This window comes from Nipponia nippon, unplaced genomic scaffold, assembly GCF_047370975.1.
Source record: "Nipponia nippon isolate SJK-2023a ecotype South Korea unplaced genomic scaffold, ASM4737097v1 scaffold_6, whole genome shotgun sequence".
In the NCBI taxonomy this organism is placed as follows: Eukaryota; Metazoa; Chordata; class Aves; order Pelecaniformes; family Threskiornithidae; genus Nipponia; species Nipponia nippon.
Window position 1 is genome coordinate 83,158,902 of NW_028262380.1, and position 21,843 is coordinate 83,180,744.

The window sequence follows — 21,843 nt, forward strand, 5'->3', positions numbered from 1 at the left end:
ATCGCTAGATGATGGCTGTTGAGTGCATCAGTGATAACGCTAAGTGCTGGTCCCATAATGCTTTTCATGAGAAATCTCACGGAAGAGGGGAGTCTGCTGGAATTCTGGCACTGACTTGCTCAAGATAATGCAGGAAGTTTTTGATGCCTAAAAGCGTTAAGTCAGGTCTTGGTTTTGGGTTACTGTGCCAATTGGAAAGAAGCGGTAAAGGCAACATTCATCAGATAGTCACTTTAGGCGTATGCAAACCTGTGGTCGCTTCATAGGCAGAAGTATTTGGAATTTGGTAAGCTTTTGAGGTGGCTGAAGAGAGAAGGGAAGAACTTCACATCCCTTACATTTTGAGCACACAGAGTAGAGAACAACTTGCGTGTGATTTTTGGTAAACAAGACTCGGGACTCCTTCGGTAAGGAACTTGTATGGCATTTTTGTAAATAAGCTGCAGGTTTCATTCCAAAATTGGCTTCATTTATGTGTATAGCGTCATCTTCCACTGGTCTCTCACTGTGCTTCTATTCTTTTAGGAGCAGCAGTTCTTGAGTTTACCACCTATTCCTTAAAGGGTTTACGTGTCTGTGATTTTCAGATTCTCCGCAGAGAATTGTAAAGCATGTCTTTGCTTCGGCCGGAGTGAAATCTGGCTTTGTACACAACTACAGGGGTACAGCTTAACTTCTCACAGTATTGTACACGCAGGTACCGTATGGTAGCAACTGGGAACGCAATGATCCTTTTAATACCCGCCGTTACCGTAGCGTAGCTTATAAACAGTCATAAAATACAAAGCAATCGATAAGCTGCATAAAATGCATTTGGTTGTTGTAGCAATGGGATAGAGGAGGCGCTAGAAGAATCGTCTCATGAACCTGAGCCGGAACTGGAATCTGAAACGAAAGCCGAGGAGCTGAAAGCTGAAGTAGAAGAAAAGACTCTTGAGGAGCTAGAAGAGAAGTCTCCATCTCCGCCTCCTGTAGAACCTGTCTCACTACCACAAGAACCACCAAAGGTTAGTTAAAAGTCATATCTGTGCTTCTAGGTGCACATGGTAAAGCAGAAGATTTGGTTTCGGACTTAGCCTTTTTGAGTGGCCGAACTGGTACCTCTTTTCAGTGTCATGCTGTATGAACAGCTAGACTTGAACCTTGAACTTGTAAACGTGCAAAGTTTCACTAAAAAAGGAAAGAATGTTATTTTAAAGCGCTGCTCAAGTCACCTATCGTAAATTTAACACTCTGCTTGTAAAGTGCGTGCGTGCGGTTTCATGCATGTGTAGACCTTTTTAAATGTGGAGTTAAGATAATGTTAAGAAAACGCCTCAAGCCACCACCAACAAATATCTCATACAGTGGGAACCACTGCTCTTCCTTGAAAAAAAAAAACCGTAACGCATTAACACTTGCAACATGGCTGGCAGTATAGGTTCAAAATCAACATGGGGGCATTGACTGTCTCCCTTAGAGGCAGGATGCCTGATCTTAAAAACCACCGTGCACGCCGTGCGTCATCCGGTATGGTTACACTCAGGTAGTTTGAAAAAGATGGGAGGACCTGGTGAAAGCTGGAGAGAGGTCATTTTCTAGCTCCAGCCTGTCTCCCGTATATTTTTTTTTTCCAATCCCTTTTTTCTTTTCCATTTTTACTTCTGACTTCTGGCATCCGCTTTCTTTCTTTGTGCAGAAGACACTTAACACTACAGGGTTTTGAGTCCTAGGTTTGGTTACATCACGGAAAGCAGTGATCTGGGGATGCTGAGGGAACCGGGCTCACTCAAGTGGAGACAGTGGGCACGGTACAGCCTTGCTCCACACCGTGGGAGTCCACGGGCAGCTAGAACTGCAAATCCTTCTGCATCTTCGTTGTAATGCTTGCACAACAATTATTTAATAGCCAGCTATGAACCGAAAGTGTATTTTCAGCAGACGAGTTTCCCTGTAGGAATGTCAGTGGTTTGCCATGATTAGTAGCCTAGGTTTGTTGCATTTCCTGCAGGCTTTCTCTTGGGCTTCAGTGACCAGTAAAAACCTGCCTCCTAGTGGTACTGTTTCTTCCTCTGGAATTCCACCCCATGTTAAAGCACCAGTCTCACAGGTAACCCATCTGTGAACACCTTGGATTGTCTCATTACTTCTGCAAACTGCTTCAGTTTTTTAAATTAACAGATCGATTTGTTTGACTTAAATTGCACAAATTAATTGTGTCTTAAATGTTAATGCGCTCACGTTCTTGTCGCAAGCAAAGGCACGTACGCGTAACAGGTGTAACTTTGGGTGACGGTGATGTTAAAATCTGTTCGTGTGGAAACAGGAAATCACTACTGAAATTTTTTTGACCTGTCTTAATGGGATATGGTTTGGTTTACAAGGGAAAAAAACAAAACAAAAAAACAACTCCCCACAAAACGGTGGTGTTCTAAAGCGTGTTTGAAAGGGGTATTTCATTGGCAGAAGTGCCCCAGCGGTAGAAAGGGATAGCACCGTTTCTGAGAAGGTGCAAGATTGCCTTGTAAGGCTAACGTCTACAGAAGTACGCTGGATTTCATTATCCGTTTATAATTAACTTGTCGCAGAACCCTGTACCAACTTATGACTGTGTGAGGAATGGAAGGATTCACATTTCCTTGCCAGGACAATGCTGTCTTCCCATTCCTAGGCTGACCGGGTGAGGAGGGGAAAGAGGAAAGAAAGTTTGACCGGGTGATAGCTCGTGTCCTGCACGTGGCAAGCGGGTGTGAGACGGTCCGAGACTCAGTCCGGCTGCCTCCATGTCTATAAAAATCCTCAAAATAGAAAAGGCGTGCTTTAACCTCTTCTACTGATGCTGCGTACCAAAGCACCGTAGGTCGTGGTAGCTCACGTCCAACCTTTTCAAAAGTCTGCGATTTTCAGGAGAGCAGCTGGGTTATTGCAGCTATTGTTTTTGCACCGGTTTCTTCTCCGTTTTTTAGTGACGGAGAGGAACCTCTCTAGGATTGCCCTTCAGCCAAATGCATGTTAAAAAAGAAAACAGGAAAAAAAACCAACAAAAGCCCACCACCTTGTATGGTGTGGCTTCTGGTCTGACAGGGCTGTCGTGGAAATCAGAGAGGGGCTATGTAATGAGTCGGGAAGCCTGTCTGTCTTTATCAGCTTCAACGGGGCTTTAAGCGTTTAGCTGGTATTTGAGCCGTAAAAACTGTGGGTTTTTTAGTGCAGAATAGATTTTCCTTATGCAAAAGCAAAATTGGTTTTGATTTATTTGCAGTAGAGCGGGTGGATTTTTGTAATATGACTGCAAAAATAATTTGAAATTATCTGCACAAGAGAGCAGAATATAGCTTATAGATGTCCCCTTCAACTCCCTTGTGTTGCCTCTGCAGCTTGTCATCCTTTCTGCCTTTTAGATTACTTTTGCTGTGACTTGACGGTTAAGTAATTCTGAGTGGAAGTTTCTGAACGATACTGAAGTGGGAAGAATTTCAACTCTTAGCTCTTCTGGAGACAGAATTAGTCAGTTCTTAGCTCCTTTTCTTGCACGCTTTTCAGACTTGGTATACAGAAAGCTGGTAGAAGAGGCACCTGAACGATTTCTACGAGGGGTTACAGATCAGCAGCAGCGTTTTCCTGTTCTCTTGGATCCATTAATGCCGGATACCGCCCGTGTAAATGAGGACAGTAGAGCGCACTCGTGGGTGGGTGGCTCCTTTGGGGTGCTGTTCTAGCCAGCATCCGTGATGTTACAAAGCAGCTGTTACCTGTCCTTCTCATTCCTTCCTCTGCATCGCTCCAGTTTTTTCCCCCATCTTTTATCAACCTAAAAATAGAGCCTCTGTAGTATTTACTCAGGACCCCTCGAAGGACTGCACATGTACTTTTTTGGATATAAACCAGTTCAGTTCCTCTTTATTTACAGCTGTGGAGTTAAGCAGGTCAGCATTTCTTGCTCTTTTTCTTCTTGTGGGCGATTAGAAATCAACCTGCCTACACCGATAAATCAGGCCTTCTCTTTATCGCGTTTTCTGATATTCTGGCCTCCCGTTTGCATTAACGCACCAGCTGTCGGAGGGGTGCTGGAGGGGCGGAGGCAGGCAGGGTGCTCCCTGACTCTTGTCTTCTGGCTCGGAAGCGGTGGGTTCAGGGAAAGATCTGTTTATAGACGCTGCATTCTCTCAGCGCCTTGAATCTGCTCGGACTCTAGACAGACTCTTCCATAATCTATAGCGCCTTTCCGGAGGTGATTGATGCGTGCCCTTAGTAAGTTGTGTGGTCCACCTTTACCTCAGAGGCAGTGCGGTGGCTATCTGAGGTGTGCGTCTAACCTAGCTACTGGAATTCAGGTGAGATGATGTGGGGTTTTTTCTTTCGTTTCGGGTGAAGTGTGGTGTTTCTTGTTTGTTTGCTTGGCTAGTTGGTTCTTTGCGTGCGTGCATTTTGATTGAGGCAGGCATCTCGCTCCAGAGGAACTTTTAAGCTTTGTAAGACTTCGAAAAGAGAATCGTACCAGCCTTTGGAGCCACCTCTTCCCGTGCTCCTTCTGCCCCATCCTCCTCTGTCTCGGGGGGATATTCAGTTCCAAAGTTGGCGAGCAAAGGCTGACCCGCGGCTGGTTTTGCTGTCATTGCCAGCAGCATTGCCGCAGCAGAAAGAGGTCCCTTTCCCTCCCTACGTGAGCTCCCGAAGAGAAGAGACAATGGCACCTTTTCCTGAATTGTTCTCAAAGCTCCCTTAGGCTGAGGTTTGTGGCATATTTGGCTCCGGGGCTGAGCGCTCCTTTAGTCGTTGTCTGTCAAAATCCTTATTCTGTGCCTTTCAGTCCACTTTGTGTGTGCTCTCTGTGAAATGAGAGCTGCAATTAGCTGCTGCTTGGGCTGCAAATGGCAGCCCTTAATAGGCATCTTGTGATGCTGCTAATGACGGCGGTGTTTTGGGGGAGCAGAGTTTTGTGCAAGTGCTTTCCTCTTCAGGCAGCGCCAGAGAGCACTGAGGCGGTCTTCCTCTGTAAAAAGGGATGGTACCGATTAAAAAGCAACTAATGAGATTAGCTGTTTGTTGTTTGGGTAGACAGAGAGTATTTGTGTGATAGCGGAGACGCTCAGTGAAATGCAATGCACAGGGGTGAAAGTTAACTCTTACTCGGGATTTAATAGGAAGACATCGGTGACCGAGCAAGTCTTTGCTATGGCTGATGGAAGGACTGAGTGTTTAAGCCTGATAGCCGCAAGTATCGAAAAAATGGGGAGTCTGAATGTATTTTTTGCTTTTGAGGTATAATTTATATTGCAGTAAAGATGTGGGAGTAGAAGATGGCAGGGGAGCTCCGGTGACCCATGAGGAGGTATAATGAAAAGAGGTTTAACAGGAAGGCTGATTTTTCTAGCTTATTATTGGAATTGAAAAAAATGATCCTAGGAACGTCGGAAGGAGAAGCGAATGCCTAGCTAGGTAGAGCGCGAGTGATAGGAGGGCTGAAACGTTTATTGGGTGCGTAATACCTGCGTGCTTCGTGTAAAATACGGTCTTTTTACCCCTGTGGGCTATGCTCTGGGTGGAACCATCGGTTGTCTTGAGTCCTCAAAGGAAAATAAGGGAGGTGTTTAACATAAATGACTTCTCCGCAGCAGTCTGGGCCTATAGCCATTGTCCTTGTGTTTAGTCTTCCTCGGAAGCTAGCGTTCTTCTTTAGGCTCCTAAGGATAATTTTGTTTTTCCAAGATAAGAACCCAGCACAGCAGCAGCTGCTGGACTGTTGTACCGAAAATGGAATTTAAAAAATGTTGGAAATTGCTTCAGTAGCCAGCGGGCTGCATAGAAATATTCTTTATTTTTCTGTCTCTTCTTCTCAAATTATCTTTAAAAGCATTTTTTGCTTGCAAAAAGTGGAATAGGTGTTCTAGTTCCCGAGAACATGAAGGGTTTACTTTGAGCATCCTGGTTTTGACATCAGGGAAGTTGAAGAATATCTTCAGCAGGTAGTCTGTAGAAATTGTCATTTCAGCTAGCTTTGTTGTATCAGAAATACTTATAACGCTTCTGAGGGCTTTTGTTTTGTTCTCCTCTTTCTTTTTGGTAGTTTCCTTACAGTTGTTCAGCACTCGAGGAAAAGAATCCCGCAGGGACTCAGACAGAAAACGTGATTTGCCCATCTCTTCGTGTTCATCTCGGACTCCCTCCCAATCCGCAAAGTCTGAGCTTGGCATGAGGAAGCTTTATTTGATCTACGCGGGGTTTTTAGTCAGGTTGAGGGATTGTTGAGTAACGGAGCGTTGGGGTCTCGATGCCTGGTCAGACATGAAAATTCACCTTAGCCGTGTTTTGGGGAGACGCTCTGATTGAGAGATGCTTGCTTTGCACCTTTTAGCAGAGATAACTGAACACTGCAGTCCTGGATTGGTACAGAGGAATTTATAGAGGTGAAAAAACGTATTCCCAAACACATTGACATGGACGTATATCTTCTGGAGTTCGTTTTGTGCATGCCACTTATCTACGTCTTGTGTTGTGGGTTTTTTTTGTTTTGGTGAGTTTTGGGGTTTGGGTTTTTTTTTTTACTGGGGCGGTGTTTAATAGCGCATGTTCTCCTCCTGTTTTAGCCGAGAGTTGAAACTAAACCCGAAGCTCAGTCTCAGCCTCCTCGTGTACGTGAACAGCGTCCCAGGGAAAGACCGGGTTTCCCACCCCGAGGACCTCGACCAGGTAACGTGGATCAGCTTGTGTGTCTGCTTTGGCCTAGTTAACGAGAGGCGTCTCCTTGACGGGCCTTCTCTGTACCTGTATTGTGTTTGCCTGAGAAGGAACTCTCCGTTCCTACTGCCTTCGAGTAGAAATGGGGGAATATGATGTGGAGTCCAAGCTGGTGTGATGAGCTGTTGCAAAGATCGGGCCTTATTTCCAAGCTTCTGTTTTGTTGAAATGTTTTTTAATAGTCAGGCCACTCGCTTCTATGCTCGAATACTTTTTAGGTGGCTTGATGCAAAAAAGCTGGTATGGAAATCTGATGGTTTTTTCCACGTCCTCTAATTTTGCTGAACCTTGGAAGCGAGAGCTCTTAAATACCTGTTGTTGCTCTTTGTTTTGGAGGAAAACCTTCCCCCCATGTCAGCCTCGGTCGGTTCATAATTTTATGCCTATTTTTCCATCTTGTGTAATTGTCTAAAATACCGTTCTCAGTTTGGCTGCCTCACGTTTGTCTTAGTTTATGAGCAGCCAGCTCTCTGCGTTTTCTTACTCCTCCAGAGTATCCAAATCTGTAGGATGGTCTGGCTGGAAAACAAGCACGTTACGTGACAGTCATCCGAAACGGTGTTGAGAGGCGAAAGCCGCCTGAGTTGCCTTCGTCAGTCCAGCCTGGCTGCTTGGCAGACCTCTGCGCGGCGCTGAGCAAACGCTACCGAGTCACAGGCCCGGAGTTACAGGACGTGGATCGGTTCCTCCTCTTCCCAAAGTCAGGAGGTCTAAGGGGGGGGGGTGTTCGCCGTGATTCTGAAGTGGTAGCGTAGAGCTGGCAGAGCGCTGCCTGCCGACGCGGTTAAGTCTCAGCGACCGTAAGCGTCTCCTCCGACGCTAGCTGAAATTGGTTCTAGTGAAGGTTTTCCGTAAGTGCGTACCAAACTGGGGTACGGATTGGGCTTAGAAGCGCTTTTGGGTTTGATCAAGGCCGGTTTATCTTCGCTCGGGGACAACACTGAAACCGAAAGGATTTAAAGCGCCGAGAAAGAACCGTGACATCTGTTATAGGTTAACATTTCTTGGGTTTTTAACATGTCATCTGCAGCAGGGAGCAAAAGCTGCAACTTGGGGCTAAATCAAGTTGCAAATCTGCGTTTCTTCTACTCTTGGATGTAATACAAGTCACGCAGAAAACGTGTAACAGAGCCGAGTCTCTTAATTCTGATCTTACGCTGGGGGGTAGCAGAGGCAGGGGAGAAAAAACTGAAATCTCAGTTGACCAAACGGTAGAGCTTCAGCCCGACGGTCTTATTTTCAAAGGAAGTCAGCGAGCCGTTTTATCTGCTTAAGGAAAGCTTTCAAGCGAGTCAGCAAGCTTGCTGTAAAGGGGCTTGTAGGGGAGAAAGGGGTACGTACACCTACGCTGTAATACTTGGGGTGCAAAGGGCTAAGAGTGTGCTGCTGTCACACTGCCAGGCAGGTCGTGGTTTAGGGGGGGGATGCCGGCTAAGATTTTCTCGTGCATGCTGCTGAGCACACTCATACTTGGGTTGAGCTGGAGAGAACATGAGGAACTCTCGCTTGGTTTTGGGACAAAATGGTGGAAGATGAAAGCCAGAAGAGGTGACTGGCAAACATTGTTTTTAATATGAGTGCCAAAGTAAGTATACGGTTGTTGTGTTAAGGAATTGATGAAGAGGTGACTTAAATCCAAATCTTTTAAAAAGCCCCATTTTAATAGGTAGTGAGCTCCTCCTCCGTATAATGACTTAAGATACAAGAAGAACCTCTTAAACAAACTTGCCCGGTATGTCAGATGTTTTAGTTAGCATGGATTTATTTAACCTAACCAGGGAAACCGGACAAAAAGAAAAAAAAATACTTTGGGGTATTATCACAAAATGGTCAGGACTATGTAAAGAGGAAGATAGTATCCGCCCCGCTGGGTCACCCGCTCGAGCTGAAGGTACAGAATTGTTTGAGTGAACGCGCTTGGTGCTGTTCGTAGACGTGTTTATCCGAATCCGCACACACCTTCTAACCTCAGTGGCTCTACCTTCTTCTTTCTGTTGATGACAGGGAGAGGAGACATGGAACAGAACGAGTCGGATAACCGTCGAATAATTCGCTATCCGGACAGCCACCAGCTCTTTGTTGGGAACTTGCCGCATGATATCGATGAGAGCGAACTGAAAGAGTTCTTCATGAGTAAGTAGCAATTTCAGCCGCGGAGACTAAGAAGAAAAACTGTTGAAAAGTCAGTAATGTCCACTTGGGACAACGCAGGGGAACTTTTACGTGATGTGACGCTAGAGGTGGTGTCTGCAACAAGCGGAGGGGTGGTAGAGCCGGCACTGTGATTGTTGATAATGTGGCTTTTCCCTTGTGTTTTCCCAGGCTTTGGAAACGTGGTAGAACTTCGCATAAATACTAAAGGAGTGGGAGGAAAACTGCCTAATTTTGGTTTCGTGGTATTTGACGATTCTGAGCCGGTCCAGCGAATTTTGGTTGCAAAAGTAAGTATTGGCATCGAGTAGCCTTCAGAGGGTGGACTGAGTGCCTTAAACCCCAAGCGGTGTGGGCCATCCCACTTCGCGTTGCTGTTGTTTGTAGCATTCGTTCATAAACAACAGCTGCAAGAAAGACATGGTTTTGGCACGCTCGTTCTGCCAGGAGCGTTCTGTAGCTTACCAAAGCTGTGCCAGCGTTCCTCAAACCGCGTCATACCAGATGCAGGTTTTTTACCTCTGTACGTAGACACCACGTGGAGCTCAGTGCTTACTTTGAGATCCTTTTAAGCTGAAAGTCGAGTATGTAACCTTTCGAAGGGCATCGCACGGATCTCTGAGTTCTGGGGCTGAGGAAAACGGGCAAGGTTATTTGCGGGTGCGACCGGAGGAATTTAAGGGTAGAAAGCAGCAGTTTTCGTTCCTAGTATGTGGGAGCGATACGTGGTAGAGCAATTCTTCAGGAACTTTAGCCCTGAAGTGAAAAGGCTAAAGCCAGCAGCAAAGAGGCTAAAGACAGCCCTGCTTTTAGTTGAGAAAGACATTTTAATTCCTTGCATGCCAAATGAATTTAAAAATGCTGTTCCATTTACCGCAGACCTCTAGGGCTAAGGCCGTGCGCTGCAGGGAACCGTTAACAGTTCATTTTTGTCTTTGGCGTGCGGTTGAAGGTAGGCTGCGGCACGCAGCGAGCGCAGTGTTTTCACGTGCCTTGTATCAGCGGACTTTGTGAAACGGTGACTAACGTGTGCCTTGAACGCTTTTCCCTATAAGCCTATTATGTTCCGGGGTGAGGTGCGCTTGAACGTAGAAGAGAAAAAAACAAGAGCCGCTCGTGAAAGAGAGACCCGAGGCGGAGGAGATGATCGTAGGGATATTCGTCGCAATGATAGAGGCCCTGGGGGTCCCCGTGGAATAGTGGGTAGTGGCATGATGCGAGACCGTGACGGAAGAGGACCCCCTCCGAGAGGCGGCTTGGCACAAAAACTGGGCTCTGGACGAGGAACCGGGCAAATGGAAGGCCGTTTCACTGGACAGCGTCGCTGAAATCTCCACTGTGGGCAGACAGTCTTGGCAGTGGTACATTATCCATCGTGTTTGCATTCTTGTTAATTTTTTTTGGCTTTGGAATGTGACACAGCCCTTCTGATCATTTCTTTGATGTGAAAGCATCCTTTGGTTTCCAGTTTAAATTGAGGTGGACGTTCTTTCCCCAGTTTCACAACAGGAGTCACACTGTTAATTTATAAATGTAGACTTGGAGAATTGAGGACTGAAAAAAAAAAAAAAAAAAAAAAAGAAAAAAAAGACCGGTTAACTATCTGCAACACAAGTGAACTAAAGGACATGCCCAATAGAATTCAGGTCCTTGCAGTCAAAAACCCTCTGCTGCACATTTTGTGTACGTGTTACTGTTTCTGCCTATTACTGTTGAAAACACAAATAGTGCAATTTGTGCAATTGGAGAAGCTTGCCTTTTTTTTTTTTTCCTTCTTAGAACACTCGGCTCCAAACAAACTCGTGTTTACGCGCTCATCAAAATGCACTAATGGGTACTCTGAACTCATTTATATTGACATCTGCAGGAGGCATCGGAGGGAAAAAAAAAACCTTCATCCTCTTACTCAGACAGAATAGCTTGTGAAACGATGCGGGCATCTGATCTGCTTGCTGTGACCAACATATGTACACACACAACCCTTAATAAGACTGCGAGGTTATTCCAGAAGGAATCCATTTAGCTGTAAAGTAAACAGAACCCAGAGTTTCAAAGTCGTAGCCCTGAGTACGCGACAAGTTTGATAGCTCACGTCAGATTTTTCTATCTGCCCCTCTTCAGTACAGGGATGGCTGCTCAACACACTCCTCCTTCCCCTTTCCCCTTCGATAAGCATTGTACAGTGGAATTTGTCTTGACTGTATTTGAGTTCTCTGGTAATGTAATAAGCATGATGGTGCCTTCTATGAATACATCATTCCAGTCTCGCTGGTGATTTTGTACAGTATCGTGTATGAATTACTGTGCTGCAAAGCCAATCGGCTGCAAAGCATTTAAAGGAAATCATTGAAAAATTGTATTAAAAAAAATTGCAGTATCTTTCAATCAGTAAACGTTGCTAAAATTATCATCCACCTTGCTCTTGAATTATCAAGTTCGCCTGTTGGTTTGCAGAGGGGGGGAAGGGAGGAAGCAGGCATCCGAGTAGTCTCCAGGTTGTCTCTTCTCTTTAATCGATGTCCAAGTTAGAGAAAACGGAGTTGAAATCTCTCTCGGGCGTGAATTTCGGAAGTCAGTCAAGAACGGGGAACGCTTTTGGCCAGCTCATAATCGGTAGAAGTGAGCATCCTTTGCGAGGGCGAGCTTACCGAACGAGGATACTGCAATTTTCAGAGAACAAAACAGCAGCTCGTTAAGTATTTGCATTTTCCAGTTGCGCTTTTTAAAAAACTCTTACTCATTTTGCACATAACTCTCAGCTGAAGTTGACGCTTACGTGGCTCCGGACTGAAGGACAGAAAGGAGACGTCCTCTTCTTCGGTCTGACCGGTGGGTTTTCCCGGTGGAGGGGTCTCTTTCTGGATGACGTTCTGGAGCGCGTTCCCGTAAACCGCGGCTGCAGCAGACCGTACCGTGCGGCTCGATGCCGGGGCGTGCGGCCAGCGCCCGCCTCCGAGGCGTCAGGAGTCGGGGGGGGGTGCGTGTGTGTGCGTCTGTGCGAAAGCGTGGCCGCTTCAAGCTGCTCTAAGCGTGGAAGACCTCCAATAAAACGATGGCGATATCAAGCAAAAGCAGATAGGGCACCCTAGCAGTCTGTCTGTGGATTACGCAGTCGTGTGCTGGTTTTGAGTAAGTCAGAAGATTTTGCACATATTTTTCTGATGCGTTAGGCAAAGCGAAGCGGCATCGGTCTGTGTCCTCCCAGGCTCGAGGTCTTCTCTGTTCGATGGTAAGTCTTGCACTATTTTCATACACTTTTTTTTTCCGGGGCACATTTCTTCCAGTTTCCGTTTTCATATTTCAGTTTTTCGTTGAAGGCCTCGCATTTTCAGCTGTTACCTGGCAATCTGTAGTACTTGAACTGCTCGCCACAGAAAACCACTACGTGGGTGTGAAGCCCTGGGACAAGTTGCTGGCATCGGTTAGCAGTTTGCCACCAGCGTGTTTGGTGTAGCCTTTTCCCACGTACCCCCCCCCTTTTGTAGTGGTGTGGTGTTTCGCTGCCACCTAATTCGGTGGTGTGGCCGATGGCACTGGGAATAATCTCAACAACCAAACACGGAGTGTTAAACAGAGCTACTGAGCCATTCTGCTTTCTGGCTTGCTGCTTGTTTAAGTGGCACGAACGACCGTTGGACCGTCATCCCGAGAAGTTTACATGGTGGTAGCTCACCTGCTGTACTGTGGACTCTTAGGTGTTCTCGACCCTCTGGACAGTTAACGTCCCGCGTAGGGCAAAGGAAGGGATTCACCGACCGTGACTGTAGGCGCTGATTTGTGGATGGTGGGAGTATTTTGTCATTACGGTTCTATTTCAACAAACTTGGCTGACCATCTTGGCTTTAGTAGGTATACGAGACAGTGGATTACCATCTTTATTGCTGTAACGTGTCAAGCATTATATGCTAGTAGATTCTAGTTTAATTGTTGCAGGTGGAAAGTATTTTTACTTTTAAGTTTCCATTCTGAATGTGTTTTGACTAAACATACCAATAAACTACTGATGTCTGCAGCATTTATCCATGTCCCTAATTCTCTTGAACGCAGGTCGCTGTAGAGCACTCTCTCATCCCTTGCTATACAGAAAATGCTTTTTAAAGAACATTTTTGCTGGTTGTCAGGTGGCGGCGGGAAGCCGTAGCAGCGCGGTGTCGCGTACCGCGGTCGGAGCGTTTGACTTGGGTAGAGTCGATGCGCGCTGGCTTGCCGTGGCTGCGTAAACTCCTTTCCCGGGACGCTGGCTCAAGAAGACGCTTCGGTCGCCAGGGCTCCCGAGCTGAAAGGCGAGGGAATCGGCCGTGGTTCGTTCATACCACCGGTGGCCGGCAAGGCGCTGCCCTCGCTGCGGGTCGGCCCCCTGGATTTCGCGGCTCCTCTCACCTCGGGGTGCGCGTGCTCCAGGGAGGACGCGAGCTCCTCTCGGACGTGGCCCGGGTGGGATTCCTCCGCGCCCCGCCGGGCTGCGGGGGCTGCGGCCTCCAGCATCAGGGATCCGGCCTGAACGGGCGCTGTGACGGCGCTGGGAGGAGCGTGAGCTGCGTTGTCTTCAAAAAACAAATCGCGTTGCTTGCTCTCAACTTCGGTGTCGCTTACTCTCGATGCCGTGGAACCGATGGTCGCGCTGCAAGATAATCCCTGGTTTTTCCCTTCTTGTGTTTGGAGGCGTTGCCGGTGCCAGCATTTACCCAGAAAGGCTGGTAAAAGGGTGGCTCTTCCCCTGCCTGGAGGTCAGTTGTGTCAGAGTCATGGAACCTAAGCGGAGCTGCTCTGCTCTGGGTGAAGTTCTTGCTAGCTGCTGTCTGCTGCGTCTTGAAGTCCTCTGCTGAGAGCGTGTCTTGGCTGTAATATTTTCTGCTAAATGGCAGTTGGGAAGCGTCTGAAAAGTTGCGCAGTTGTGCGCGTTGGAATACTGGAATGAAGAAATGCGATCCTGTGGAAGAACCCAAAGACCAAGTCACCAAAACCTCCTCTGAGGAGCAGCCTGAAGAGCTACGAGATCTGCTGGCGCCAGAGATCCCCGAAGAAACCCTCCGTGCCCCCCTCGATGCCGACTCCCGAGGGCCTGCAGCATTCAGACCTTCGTGTTGCTTGATGGGGTAAATTGTGGAGGTCTTTCCCTGGGGCTGGGGAGCGGATGGCAGAGGTAACGCTATCTGAGACCGAACACGGGCGGCCAGGACATAGTTTTACCTGTGCCATGAAGTCTTATGGATTGAAAATCGTTCAAGAGCGCCTTTTAGCAGCACCTGAGCTGATGGTCAGGCTCTGTGAATGGCTGTGCGTAACGATCAGCCTGTACGGTTTTTTTTTTTCTTTTTATGTGGTTGAAATGGAGCCGGGTAAGGGGCAATCCATACGCGTATCGCAGTGGCGGCTGGGGGGCTGTTAGCGGAGACAGACAAGTGAGGAAGCGTCGGGGACAGCTGAAGGATGTCGGAACGCAAGGACACAACGCGTTCCGTGCTGCGGCGGCCTCGCCTGTTCCCGTGGCGGTAAGCGGGTGCAGACACAGCCCGCACTAAGGTATTATCATAAATTTCTGTGGACGTGATTTTAGAAAGGCCTTTGCGGTCACGGCGATTGCTGGGGTTTTGCGTCTCGTGGAGAAATACAGCTTGGAAAAGTGGATTTATCGGACGTGGTGGCAGAAGAGAGCGGGCTGCCTGATAATCCTTGGAAAAGCTCCTCTGGGGGTCCGTGGTTCAAGTTTGGCTTCTTGCAAGGGGAAATCAAAGAGCCTGGGACGTCGGCGTGCCTTTCGCTCGTGTCCTGACCGCTGTCGCCTGGGCTTGAGCTGAAATGCGACATCTCCGTGATGCTGCTTCTGACGCTGTCTGCAGCACTTGCTGTTCCCTCCGCCAAGTGGGAACATGTGAAGTACCGTGCGTGTCTGTGTGTCTGTCTGTATTTCTGCATGTGTGTGAATTAAAGTTGAGAACTGCTTTTGCAGGTGCTGACGCGGTGCTCTTCTAGGCTGCCTTATTTCAGCGCAGTTTTAATTGCAGACCTTTCCGTAACCTTGGCATCCTCGCGTCCCCTGAGAGGTGAGGTACAGGAATTAAACCCCGAATCGGTGAAAGAAAGCGTCCAGTACTGGTGGGCTTCGTGCCCCCGTTAATAGCCCTGTTGGGCCCTGCAGCGTTGACGGCGAGCGAGTCCTGGAGCGTGGCTACTGAACTGCGGCTCTGGGCAACGTGTTGTCCCCGCGTTGGTCCTGATGGACCAAGTACACAAACTCCAGGAGCCGCTGCCTCAGCTCTGGGCCGCTGTGGCCGGCCAGCAGCAGCACGGAGCGGCTGTGCCCTGCCGGGGTGCGCACTGGGGCGGGGGGGGGGGGAGTTTGGGTGTCCAGGTGGGACACGGAGGAGGTGACGGTTTGGACGAGCAGAACCAGGTCCCCTGCCTGGCTGGGCTCCCCTCCCCCGCGAAGGGAAGAAGGAAGCGGCTGTCTGGCACAGCAGCCAGCCCTGCCACCGCCTCTCCCGCAGCATCGCGAGGGCGGGAGCGGTGCCGCTGCACCAGGCCGACGCGGGCGGCTTTTCCCTCTCGGCCGGGCAGCGCGAGCTGCTGACGTCTCCCCGAGGAGCGATCGGTTTTTCCCTGACGCGTCAGCCGCTGCTGATGGGCTCCCTGCGGCCTGTGCGCTGGCGGCGCCGTGCTGGGGAGGGCTGCAGCCGCGGGTTCCCCCACCTGATGCAAAGGTCTCCAGGCTCCAGAGCGTGGCCCGAGCGATGGAGTGAAAAAGGGAGATTTCTGTCTGGTGGGAGGAAGAAGAGCTCGGCGGGAAGCGGGCGGGAGGAAGGCTGCGGGGTGCGCGGCAGCCTCCGCCACGCACTGCTGCGGCAGGGCTCTGCATCCAGCAGGCTGCTCGTGTGAAGGAAGAAATAGATGACAACTCTGCCTGGGCAGCGTGTGCGGGCTGCGGCCGGCGTTGCTCTGTAACGAACGGGATGCAGACGCGAGCGCCTTCCGCCAAGGGGGGCTGCAGCGCCGGGCCGCGGGCTGGGGGTTCCGCACAGCAAGGGCGGGCGCCCGTGAAATGCAGCGCGGCCCCCCCGCTCCTGCTCGGTCCCGGGGGCCGTAGCGGGGCCGTAGCGGGGCCGTAGCGGGGCCGTGGGCGCGGCACCGCCGCCGCCGGGGAGCGGCAGGGAGCTCCGCAGCGCCGCCCCGCGCCAGCAGGGGGCGCCACAGCGGCGCGGGCGCGCCGCCCCGACCAGTGCCTCGCTCTGGCCGCCAGGGGGCGCCGTCACGGGGAGGGGGCGGAGCCGCCGCCCGCAGTACCGGCCGCAGGCCGCCAGGGGGCGCCGCCGCGCCAGGCGCGCGCTGCTCCCGACTCCGAGCTCAACCGCCAGGGGGCGCCGCGGCGGCGCAGTGATGAGCGGCGGCCGCCAGGGGGCGCTGTCGTCGCGGCGGCGGCTTCCGCCGGGGCGGGGGCAGCGCGGAGCCGGGCTGCGCCGAGCCGCGCGCCCCGGGCGGGGGAGCCGCCGCCGCCGCCGGGCCGGGGGCGGGCGGCCGGCCGCGCTCGTCCCGGAGCCCAGCGGCCCCTTCTTTCCTCTGCCTGGCGAACCCGTGCGTGCGGAGAGGCCTTCGGGCAGCTGCGGGGGACGGAGGAGGCGTTTCGGCAGGCGGAGCCCCGCGGTGAGTACGAGCGCCCCGCTGCAGGGCTGCATCCCTGCCCGCGGCTCCCGGGCTGGGCTCTGAGCAGGGCCGGGAGCGGGCGGCCCCCCGGGAGCCCCGCCGGCCCCTCGAGGCCGGTGCCTCTCCCGGGGTGACTGCGTCTCGCCCGGCAGAGAGGGGACCCGGCGCCCACCCGCAGCCGTGCCCGGGGTCCGCCAGTGTCTTTCTCCAGCCGTTGCTGTTGGCTCGGACGCGGCTCGGGAGGAGCGGCCCCGCGGCTGCCAGGCGGAGCGGCGGCGAGGGCGGGCTGCCCCCGCGGCGGCCCCCGCTGCACCTGCGGCATGGGGAGCCCCGGGGAAAGGCTTCCTGCGCGCCGGTGTCTGCGGGCGAGCCCCGCGGAGGGCTGAGCCCCGCTGCCAGGGGCCCTGCGCGGGCAGCCCCGCTCGGCACGGCTCGGTGCCTGCCCCGCGCTCAGCAGACGGAGACGGAGCCGCTGCCGGAGAACCGGGAGAGCAGCTGGACTGCAGGTCAGGCTCGGGGGGGCTGGCGGGGACCGAGGGGAGCAGCCGGGGAAGGGGGAAGACACGGCGGCAAAGCCTTTCCTCCAGCCCGGGGCCCAGCAGGAGCCGCCCGGGGGCACTGGGGTTGCGCGTGTGCCCCGAAAGCTGCCGCCGCCGAGGGGGGCCGGCCTGGCCCCCGTGGCGAGTGCGGGGGAAAGGAGGGGAGCATGTGGCGGGTGGAGACGGACGGGGTTCAGCTTCAGTCCTCAAACCTCTCGAAAGCGGGGTTGGCGCTCGCTAAGGGGTTTTGCTGCCCGCAGGAGCCGACGTAGGAGGAGCGCGGGAGCCCCGGCTGCCGGCAGCAGCCCCTGCGCGGCCGGGGCAGCGGAGCGGGGCCGGGCCGGGAACTCCGGCTCCTCCGGCGCCTCGGCGAAGGGGCGTTCGCACCAGGCTGCCCCGGGCATCAGGGCAAACCGGGAGGCTTCTCGTGCCGCCTCTGCGTTGGCTGTGGCGTGGGCTGGGAGCTGCTACTCAAGTGGCAGCTTCGTTCTCCTGGCTGCAACGCTGCGGCCGCTTCCTCACAAGGGGTTTTTCAGTGCAGGCAACAGCGCAGGGGAGCAGCCGAGCAGCAGGAAGGCTCAGCCTGGGCCCGGGCGAGGAGCACGGCCCCGACACGGGCAGTGCCGGCGACGCTGACATGGAGGATGAGCGTGGGCGAGGAGCACGGCCCCGATACAGGCAGCGCCGGGGGTGCCGGCACCGGAGGATGAGCACGGCCCCGATACAGGCAGCGCCGGGGGTGCCGGCACCGGAGGATGAGCCGGGGTGAGGAGCACGGCCCCGACACGGGCAGCGCCGGGGGACACTGACCCAGCGGACATGACCGGTGAGCGCGCGGAGGCGGGCGGGCGGCCGTGCCGGGGTCAGGCCTGCGGGAACACCCTAAACGCGCGCGGGCTGAGGAAGCTTGGCTGTGGTTGAGGGGGAAAACGCGCTGCACTTCTGGTGCCGGTGCTGTTGCAGGGCGGTTTGGAGCTGGCACTGCTCCCGGGGTGTGGCGGGGCCAGGGTCATGGCTGCGCCTCACATCTCTGTTGTGTGAAAATGTTTTTGCTTGTGGTTGTAGCGTGTGTCCTGCCGCGGGGCAGTTAGGGGCTGTGCCCCATGGCTGTGGGACTGGTCACTGCGCGGGAGCTGAGGGAAGCCCTGGTGCCAGAGCTGCTCCTCCGCGTGCCATCAGCGACCGCCCAGCCTGCCCCCAGCAAGTGCTGGCGCTGGTGTGGCTTTGGGCCATGGCCGGGCTGGGGACAGCCCTGTCTTGTTCCCCCGTGGGGTTCCTGCTGCTTCTGGGCCTCTCCTGAAACCCCCTTGGCTTGGTTCAGCTTTAGTTGATGTTTAGCATTGGGCTTGGCTCAGCTGTATTTGATGATTAGCACTTGGGTTGGTTCACCTTTAGTTGATGTTTAGCAGGATGCAAAGCGCAGCTTGCGGCTCCCCCGGTCCTGGTCACCTTAGGGGGTGAGTGCTGTGCCAGGCCTGGCACTGGATGGGAACGGCCCATCCTCGGCCCCAGGATTGCTCGGTGGTTTTTTGTGCCTGAAATGCTCTCGCTGAGCAGAGGGGTTTCAGCAAGGTAAGGTGTGCATTCTCACCTGCTCGCCTGGGGCAGAATGTGTTTTTTCAGGCTCAGCCCTGAGCAGCCGGGAGCGAAGGGGACAGGCATCTCCTCTGGGTTATGTGAGGCCACGCTCTGACCGACCGGTTTCGTTCCACTTTCGCAGGTACAGAGAAGATGCCGCTGCTGCCTTCCCCGTGCCCACCCGCTCCAGGAGACCCCCACCTCACTTCAGCCCTTGGGAGTAGGACCGGGAGAGACCCTCCACACAGAGAGAGGCACAGATTTCATCCCCGATGGAAGAGGCCAGGCTCCCTGCTGGGGACAGCCCTGCCTGCGGAGTACAGCTGCTGCTGATGGACACCCGGGCTTGTTACAACTCCAGCCACAAGATGTTCCTGCTAATGCTTGCTCCTCCCTGTTACAGCTGGAGGTAAGCTCTGCTCTCCAACTGTGCTGGGAGCGCAGCCCTGACTGATGGAGGTCGCAACTTCAGCTAATGGACACTCCAGCTCCAGATAAGAGTTGTTCCTGCTGACGGACTCTCCAGCACCTTACTGCGCAGGGTATTTGAAGCCCCAGGTCACTTCGGGTCCAGCTCCAGCTTTGGCTATGAGATGCTCTTGCTGATGGATGCTTCAGTTCGGTTCAGCCTGGCTACAAGATGCTCCTGGTTCATCCAGCTCTGGCTTAATAAATGCTTCTTCTTGTTAAAAGCTAATTAAAGCTTCAGTTAATTACAGCAATCTTGGCTTTTGGCCAGGTCGTAAATCAATCACTGTCAGCACTTGCATATGAATAATAAATGTCATAACTGTACGCCCAGTGTCTGGTTGTTGGTTAGTCCCCGCGCCGGTACACGCCTCGACGTGGGCAGAGGGGGTGTGAAAAGCGCTTTTCGCCCCAGAGACTATCTCAGACGTTTAATTCGGCCTGGTGCATGCCAGCCTCCCGCGCTGTGGGGACCACCGCGACCGGACCCCTGCCTCCGGCAGGGGCCCACGCACCGCGACCGGACCCCCACCTCCGGTGGGGGCCCACGCACCCTGCCCGCCCCCCCCCTCCCCACCCAGACTCCCATACCCTTCCCCCACCCCCTCTGTCTCCCACCCACCCAAAGTTCTCCCCCTGAGCCTCTGTTTTGGGGGCTGAAAACGGCCGACAGAGCCTCCGTTTTCAAGTCCCAAAAACGCAGCACTTGGGTGTTTGGGTTTTTTTTCTGAGTCCCAGAAACACAGGACTTAACCTGCATTTTCAAGGGCTGAAAACGCATGACTTAGTCTTTTTCTGAGCTTCAGAAAAGCAGTGCTCACCCTCTCCTTTGGAGCCCCAAAAACGCAGCACTTAGTCTCCATTTTCAAAATTGAAAAATGAAGGACTTAGTGTGGGTGTTTCTGAAAAACGCAGGACTTGGTCTACACTTTCAGGTGCTGAAAATGCAGGACTTAGTCATTTTCTGAGCTTCAGAAACATAGGTCTTTGCCTCTACTACTGGCACCCAAACCCCCTCCTCAGAGCTTGTTTTCGAGTCCCAAAAATGCAACACTTAGTCTACATTTTTAGTCCTAAAACCACAGGACTTGGTCCCCATTTTCATCTGCTGAAAATGGAGGACTTAATCCCTGTTTGAGCACCAAACCCACCGCCCTCAGCACCTTCCCACGCCCCCAAAACACAACACTTGCTCTCCACTGTGGAGGTTGAAACCCAGCACTGAAACGGTTTTCTGACCCCACATGTGATGTGATGGGGGGGTGTAGCCCACCCACAGTCCAGGGCCCCAGACGCAATTTTGGGGAGTGCTTGGGAACTGGGGGGAGGCACCCTCCTCACAGGGAGGGTCCAGCCCCGTGTCTCTGTGGGGTAGCACCAGCACATGTAGGGAATCACTTTATTCAGCTTTATTCCACCTGCACCACCGGCCCCGCACCCCAAACCCGCCCTGGGGCACAGCACCCCCGGCCCCCCCGGGGAGCCGTGCCCGAGCACCCCGGCAGCACAGCCCGGCCGGGCAAGGCAGGCTACAAACCCCGTCCAAGAGCACATCCCCCCACACCGCCTCCAGGGAGACCCCCCCAAAACCTCCTCCAGGGGGAACCCCACTCCCCGGAGAAACCCCCACCCCAACCCCCCCCCGGGGGAAACCCCGACGGCATCAGCCGCGCCCCCCCCCACCCCGGGCGTGCGGGCACCGGGACCCGGCCGGCACCGCAGAAGCCCCCCGGTGCCGCCGCTGCCCGACCCGCGCCGGGAGCAGCAGAGGCTGCCCGGCCCCAGCGGCGAGCAGCCGGGGGTGGGACGGGGCTGCCCCTGCTCCCCCCGGCCCCGAACTCCCCGCCTGCCCCGGGGCAGCGCTCGGCCCGGGCAGCGCGGAGGCTCGGCCCGGAGGAGGGCTCCCAGGGCTCCGGCCCGGCAGCGCGCCCGGCCCCGCGGCCCCTCACCTGCTGCGGCGCGGCTCCCGCCGCCGGTGCCTCCCGGCCCGGCCCGGCCCGGCCCAGCGCCGAGCGGAACGGAGCAGAGCGGAGCACAGCGTAAACGTGCGGCCGCCGCCGCCGCCGCTGCTCTTCTGGCCCCGCGCAGGCGCCCCCGCCCCGCCCCGCCCCGCTACCGGACCCGGTTCCCGCCCCGCCCCGGCCCCGGACCCCGGCCCCGCTACCGGACCCGGTTCCCGCCCCGCCCCGGCCCCGGACCCCGGCCCCGCCCAGCTCTGGCCCCGCCCCTCTCCGGTACCGGAGCCCGTTCCCGCCCCGCCCCGCTCCGGGCCCCGGCCCGGCCCCAGCCCCGGGCACCCCCCCCCCCCCCCCCCCCGCCCCGCTGCGAGCCCCGCGGCTTCACCGCCTGGGGCTGTGCGGGGAAGCCGCTCCCGGCCCCGCAGGCCGCTGCCCGCCGCCGGGCACTGCCCCGGGACACACGAGGGGGCTGCGCTCCCGCCCCCCGCCTCCCCGGGGACCCCAAATGCGGGCGGGCCGTCCCCGCCGGCGGCTGCCCGGGCCCTGCGGGAAGCGGAGAGCCCCGAGCCCCAGCAATCCACCTGCGCCAAGGCAGCCCCCGCCCAAAGGGGGGCCCCACGCGCCCTCCCGGGGGCACAGCCACCCCCGGGGCAGGGGACGCCGCCTCGGGCTCCTACCTGGCCGGGGGACACCCAGCCTTGCGGGCAGCCCCCGCTCCTGCGTCCTCAGCAGCACCGACGGATGTGCACAGCACCACTGCCAGCGTCTCTGTGGAAACCCTGGGGGGGGGGATA

The 21,843-nt window shown here is 54.4% G+C and overlaps 2 protein-coding genes across 3 annotated transcripts in view; both read left to right on the top strand.

The window, feature by feature from the left end:
• The window catches only part of G3BP2 (G3BP stress granule assembly factor 2), a 31,230-nt gene extending 18,347 nt beyond the window's left edge, over positions 1-12,883 (top strand). The window contains exons 7-12 of one of the 2 annotated variants that reach the window (XM_087736694.1): positions 827-1,007; positions 1,991-2,089; positions 6,567-6,669; positions 8,722-8,850; positions 9,040-9,158; positions 9,924-12,883. In XM_087736694.1, coding sequence (XP_087592820.1) covers positions 827-1,007; positions 1,991-2,089; positions 6,567-6,669; positions 8,722-8,850; positions 9,040-9,158; positions 9,924-10,196 — 904 coding nt within the window. In that variant the 3' untranslated portion in view covers positions 10,197-12,883. The remainder of the gene's footprint in view (positions 1-826; positions 1,008-1,990; positions 2,090-6,566; positions 6,670-8,721; positions 8,851-9,039; positions 9,159-9,923) is intronic. The other variant, XM_087736696.1, reaches the window with a different exon arrangement.
• An 899-nt stretch (positions 12,884-13,782) lies between these two features.
• LOC148051635 (uncharacterized) lies at positions 13,783-19,418 on the top strand. Its single transcript, XM_087737881.1, has 6 exons — positions 13,783-13,964; positions 15,357-15,507; positions 15,975-16,506; positions 16,659-17,012; positions 17,582-17,871; positions 18,766-19,418. The coding sequence occupies exons 1-5, from the start codon at positions 13,783-13,785 to the stop codon at positions 17,812-17,814; spliced, it is 1,452 nt and encodes a 483-aa protein (XP_087594007.1). The 3' UTR covers positions 17,815-17,871; positions 18,766-19,418.
• Positions 19,419-21,843: the final 2,425 nt, after the last annotated feature.

Bases quoted from the DNA above. Each gene is read 5' to 3' on its own strand.
- LOC148051635 (XM_087737881.1), top strand. From the start codon at position 13,783: ATGAAGAAATGCGATCCTGTGGAAGAACCCAAAGACCAAGTCACCAAA. The intron at 15,508-15,974 runs GTGCGCTGGCGG...GCGGGGCCGTAG, and splicing joins TGATGGGCTCCCTGCGGCCT to CGGGGCCGTGGGCGCGGCAC. The intron at 17,013-17,581 runs GTCAGGCTCGGG...GGGGTTTTTCAG, and splicing joins GGAGAGCAGCTGGACTGCAG to TGCAGGCAACAGCGCAGGGG.